Source organism: Vombatus ursinus, unplaced genomic scaffold (genome assembly GCF_900497805.2).
Source record: "Vombatus ursinus unplaced genomic scaffold, bare-nosed wombat genome assembly UNPS02014780.1, whole genome shotgun sequence".
Lineage (NCBI taxonomy): Eukaryota > Metazoa > Chordata > Mammalia > Diprotodontia > Vombatidae > Vombatus > Vombatus ursinus.
In genome coordinates this window covers 1,219,635-1,225,634 of record NW_020954558.1, presented here as the reverse complement: position 1 = coordinate 1,225,634, position 6,000 = coordinate 1,219,635, and the positions used below count along the sequence as shown (strand labels likewise).

General features: G+C 42.3%; 1 protein-coding gene across 1 annotated transcript in view; it reads left to right on the top strand.

Moving 5' to 3' along the window:
• The first annotated feature begins 1,149 nt into the window (after positions 1-1,149).
• Positions 1,150-6,000, top strand: part of LOC114046074 (NACHT, LRR and PYD domains-containing protein 3-like) — a 68,910-nt gene continuing 64,059 nt past the window's right edge. The window contains 2 exon segments of the mRNA XM_027866303.1: positions 1,150-1,428; positions 3,507-3,551. Coding sequence (XP_027722104.1) covers positions 1,188-1,428; positions 3,507-3,551 — 286 coding nt within the window. The 5' untranslated portion in view covers positions 1,150-1,187.

Below are 6,000 nucleotides of genomic sequence, written 5' to 3'. Positions count from 1 at the left end.
TTTTCTGGGTTCACCCAAAGAGCTAATGTATTGCTTACATGGGGCAGCTACGTGGCACAGTGAATAGAGTGCTGGGCCTGGAGTCAGGAAGAATCATCTCCCTGCGTTCAGATCTGGCCTCAGACACTTACTTGGCTGTGTGATCTCCCGCAAGTCACTTAACCCTGCTTGCCTTAGTTCCTTAAATGTAAAATGAGCTGTAGAAGAAAATGACAAACTACTTCAGTGGCTTTGCCAAGAAATCCCAAATGAGGTCACGAAGAGTCGGAAGCCACTGAACAACAACTGCTTTACACACGAGTTTTGGTCCATAAGTAACTCCTATTATGCTAACTACTGAGGATACAAAGTTTCCTTCAAAACTCAGCTCAAAGCCTCGTCCCTAGTCTAGAAACGCTAGTTACAGTAATAAGAGAAGAGTGCAAAATTAGAAGGATACCCTGATGCCTCTGATAACAGAGAGGAGACAGGGTGATCTGTATCGCAGGAAAGAACTCACAAATCTAGAGCTGAAAGGGTGGGGGAGGAAACAATCATTTATTAAGCACCTTGAAATTCAATTCAATTAACTTTTATTAAGCACCTGCTCTATAGTAGGAATTATGCTAATGCTTTACAAATATTATCTGTGAAAAGACAGGCATCTCAGAGGCCATATAGTATAATTTCGGTAATGCATTTCACAGATGAAGAAACTGAAGATTGTAGAGGTTAAGTGACTTGCCCGAGGTGATACTGGTAAAAACTGTGGGTGGGATTTCAATTGAGGACCTCTTATTCTAAGTTTCTAGGTCTCTGTTGGTTGGAGGCTCAGCTGGAGGAAGGAAAATACAAATATCTGGACTGGAGTAGGGGCCTTAGTAGAAGACTCCACTCCCAGCCTCATCCCCGGGGAGCCCTGGCTCCTGTGACCAGGTGCAGGGAGTAGGCCAGGCAGTTAAGAATTAAGTCAGAAAAAGAAGCCTGGCCCCTGAGCCCAGTCAGACTCTTCCTCCCCTCTACCCGCTTTGGCCAGTGGTCTAGCTAGAAATCTGGAGGTCCCAGTGCAGCTCCACTCCTGGTTTTTGCACTCTGAGCTTCAGACACATGGCCTAGACCTACTGATGCTTACCCCAGACCACTTCATTTTCATTTTCTCTTCCCCGTAGTCCCACTTATTCGGAGGTAGGGCAGCAAAGGCGGCTGTAATGGCCAAGAGTGTCCGCTGCCAGCTGGTTCGGCACTTGGAGCACCTGACTTCAGAGGAGCTGAAGAAATTCAAGCTGTGGCTGGTGGACTATCTCTCCCGGGGCTGCCTGGAGGGGGCCAATCTCACAAAAGTGGCCGATCTCCTGGTCAGTTCTCTTGGGCAGCAGGAGGCCTGGGATATTGCTCTGAGCATCTGGGAGAAGATGGGCCTGAGGGAGTTGTGGAGGCGAGCCAGGAAGGGTAAGAGTCTGCCTCAGAGCTGGGTCTTACCCCTCCCACTTGCAAGGCCACTCAGGTTCCTTTCCTTTCTTCCTCCTTCCCTTTGTCCTTCCTCCCTCTCTTCCTACTTTGTTTTCTTCCTTGGAATCCTTTTCTAGGGCTTCTCCCAGACCAAAATTACCTCATATTCACTCTATAGATTTTGTTTTCACAAGTAGTTTCCTTCTAAAGAATGTAAGCTTCTTCAGGACAGGCACTATTTCATTTTTATGTTCTTTTCCCCAGTACCTAGCCCAGTGTTTGGCATGTCATAGGTACTTAACAAATGCTTACATAATAATTTCTGACTTTTGACTTCAGAACAAAAGGATCCCATTGGGATACATGACATAGGGCTGAGATTGGGAGGGAGAGTCAGCTCTAGACTTTTTCCTAACAATCAAAATGGGAGGAGTGGAGTTCAGTCACTGTTCCCTGATACTGGAGAGGAAGAACATCTGGGCCATGAGAAGAGTTTGCTGGTGGCAAGAGAATGTTCATGAGATGACAGTAAGTGGGGAAAGGAATTGAAGAGAAAGGGAAATGGTTGATCTGGGAGAATGGAGCTAATGGAGGAGTTTTCAGCTGTGGCCTCAGCTGAGAAAGGGGGTGGGGTGGGGACCAGTGGAGAAAGGAGGAGATAAAGTGAAATGGGTCTCAGGCTTTGATCAAGTGTTGTATCTCAGCACAAGGAAAATGTCTCAGAAAGAGCATGATTAGACTGCTGAATTTAAGACAATTCCATGGAATTTGTGCTGAGTCAGGAACAAGGGTAGAATTTTTTTTTATCAGTGCTAAATAACAGGAAGTCAGTCAGATGGCATGCACAATAGCAAGGATGAGAAAAAAGTTGGTTCTATTAAATAACCTTTTGCTGTTGAGTCATGACTCTTCCTGATCCCATATGGGGTTTTCTTGGCAAAGATACTAGAATGGTTTGCCATTTTGTTCTCCACTACATTTTACATATGAGGAACTGAGGCAGACAGCATTAAGTGACTTGCCCAGGGTCACACAGCTACTAAGTGTCTGAGGCCAGTTTTGAACTCAAGAAGAGTCTTCTTGACTTCAGGTCCAGTGCTCTGTCATTGTGACACCTAGCTACCCCAAACCTTAATGGGTCTTTATCAACAGGTCACCCCATAGACATGCAGAGAGTTCAGAGATGGCCCATACTCCTATTTAGAACTTGATATTCAGGTACCCTGCATCAGGGAGGAGAGAAGAAATAGGAAATAGCAAGAATTGTCATTTAAAGTTCTAAAGTGGAGACAACTGTGCAGGATCTTTGAAATAGTGGTGTTATATTTGTGACCCCATCTCTCACTGGGTTTCTGAGACTAGTTCAGCCTTAGCAGGAAACACTGAGTTCTAAACCACAAGCTCACTGTGCACTTAAAACTTCCTGTAAGAACCCTGGTGTGTGTTAAATGGTTTTGCCCACTTAATATCAGTATCTAGTTTGAACATGTGAAGTCAATCATTAAAAAAGTTCAAATTCCATATTTATTCACTTAGAATTCAAAGACAAGAACCAACAAAATAACAAGATTAGGCCAAGTTTCTACTCAACTGGAGACAAGAGGGCCCCAGATCCTCTCCTTTCCTCCCCTTGGACAATGCAGAAGATCCTCCTACTTCCTTGAGGCCCAGATCAAGTCAGACTTCCTTCAAGAAATCTTCTGGAACCCATCAGCCTGCAGAGATCTCTCTCTCCTCCTGAACTCCTGGTTATCTACATATAGTATACTATATTTTAGTATAGGAGTGCCTAGTACATAGTCAGTGCTTAATAAATGCTTGTTGATTGATTCACTATCTCATATAGTTAACCTTTCAAAGCTTACAAGTCATATTGCAATATTTGTGTAAGTCCAGAAGCCTTTGTTTGTGGAGTTTGTGGTGCTGAGACCCAGTTCATTTCATTCCAACTCCTCAGGGCCCAAACTGAAATCTGCTCCCTAATGCTATCCTTTATCTCCTTTCCTGCTTTCAGCTCTCAACTATCTACGGATGTACCAGATAGGCCTCTCATTATCTTCTGCTTTTCTTTCCTATAGAGGATCTTGGATTAGTTCCTGTTTCTGTTCTTCCAGCCTCCTCAGGTCAGTAATAAATGTTGGCTCAGTACATTTTTTTTCTATCTGTCATCCTGGACCTCAGATTATCCATTAATGGGGTCCCATCAGTAAAACTTAAGGGGATGTGCTGCAGGAGCCTAGGCCTGTTCCCCAACCATTGAGTAAATTAAAGTCTTGTGGTTTCTAGCAGATAATATATCTCCTAGAAGGGCAAGATGGACAAATATTGGCAATGCTCTTATTTAGTAATAGGGAGGAATGGTCAGACCCACACTGTATTCATGCTAGAGGTAAAAGAGAAGTGCTGGAGTTTATTGATAAGGGAAATGACATGATCCAATCTGTGCTTTAGTAATGTCACTTTTGTGACATTGTACATGTAGTAGTATGATAAATGGAGAGAAGGGAGATTTGAGATGAGATGCTGACTAATTAGGAGGCTAATGTAACAGTACAGGAGAGAGATAGTGGACTCCTAGATCCAGTGACCCTGACCTGGGGCAGCTAGGTGGCACAGTGGATAGAGCACTGGTCCTGAAGTCAGGAAGACCTGAGTTCAAATCCAGCCTCAGACACATAACACTTACTAGCTGTGTGACCCTGGGCAAGTCACTTAACCCCATTGCCTAGCAAAACAATAACAACAACAACAAAAACAGTGACCCTGACCTAGCTTTTTCCATGAATAAGATACTCCATCTCTAACCTATTGACATTTTCTCTGGCTGTCCCCCATACCTGGAATACTCTCCTCATCATCTCCTCCTACTGGTTTCCCTGGCTGCTTTGAGTACCAACTAAAATACCATCTTTTACACTAAAGTTTTCCTGACACCCTTTAATGCTAGTGCCTTCCCTCTCTTAATTATTTTCTATTAGTTTATATGTATGTCATTTGTACATATTGGTTTGGTAATTTCCCCAACTGGATGGTGAGTTCTGTGAGGATTGTTTTTTGCCTCTTTTTGTGTCTTCAGTACTTAGCATAGTGTCTTACATATACTAGACACTTAATGAATATTTGTTGACTAATAAATGTTCTTATGCCTATATGTATACTTAAGCACAGACATGAAGTAAACACCCATATATACATAAACTCTGATATACATGAAAATATACATTTACACCCATATATGGAAGTTCACTCATGGGTTCCCAGAGAGCCACCCCACCTGCTAGACCCTTTTTGGTCCATACTATTTTGCAAATTTTTGCTCTTGACTCCTATATCATTAGTGTGTTTACTTTTACTAATCATCAAAATTATACACTTAATTTAAATCAAAGTTGCTCAAAGTAATATAGAGTAGATGAGACAAAAATGTGGCCCTCAGGCTGCATGGTGCCCACAAGACTCATGAGTATAGCTTGAAATGAATTAAAATGGTATTGGGAAACATTTAAATAAATTTAAAATAATAAAATACAGATAATATTATATTTTAAAATTAAGTATAGTAATCCTTATGTATGGATTAGTAGCCCCCATTTCTATTTGTGTTTAACACCACTAATGTAGAGGGAACTTATTCTCCTACAAATCCATATGATCAGTAAGAAGAGAAGAAATGCATAAGAATTGTATGTGGGATACATACACATGGGGATACATTTGATCAGAGCATATGTATTGAGGGGTAGTTAACATTACCAGTTCTGAGACCTGCAGGTGTCTTCTAGACATGTCATTGATAGATCTAGTTCTACTCTCTGCCAAATTTTCTCCCTCTTGGGTGACATATCTCCAGGGCACCTTAGTAAGTAGCATGGTTCCACTTTAGCTAATCTTCAACCCTCCAGCACTCTTTCTGGCTACCTAAGACAGTTTGGTCATCTAATATAGCCTCTAGGTGGTGCAGTGGAGAGGGTGCCAGGACAGAAGAGAGTCACTGGATGGAAGAGATCATATGGCTCCTAGTTGTCTTTTCCCTGTACCACCCCTGAGAGTGTCAAAGGCAGGATTGAATGCAGATCTCTCTTGACTCCATGCTCAGTGCTATCTTTCTGGTGCTCTTTTTCTCTTCTGTTACTGTTTTACTCTTTCACCTTTAATTGTGTCTCTCCTCCCCCCCCTCCCCAAAAAATCCAGGGGAGGTGAGGGGACAGGAGAAGAGGAGTAACAACACAGTAGTTAGGCTTCAAGATCAGCTATCCTTTGTTCTCATTCAAGGCCTTGTGGATAATAGAGACTGTAATTAATAGACCAATACCTTAACACCTTGGAGGGAAGAGGCCACCTGGAATTTTCTAGGAGAATGCAGACTGCATCCTACTTCATCAACTGAAAGAAGAATTCTTCCATGCAAAAACCTAAGATACACTGGAGACAGATTCAGTCATTACCATGTGGAACACATGCACTAATTTCCATCTTCCACAAGCCCTGACAACTTGTAACTTTTTTTCTGCAATCTAGATATAAATATAGATATACTTAGGTGATAGAGAGATATACATATGAGAAATCAGC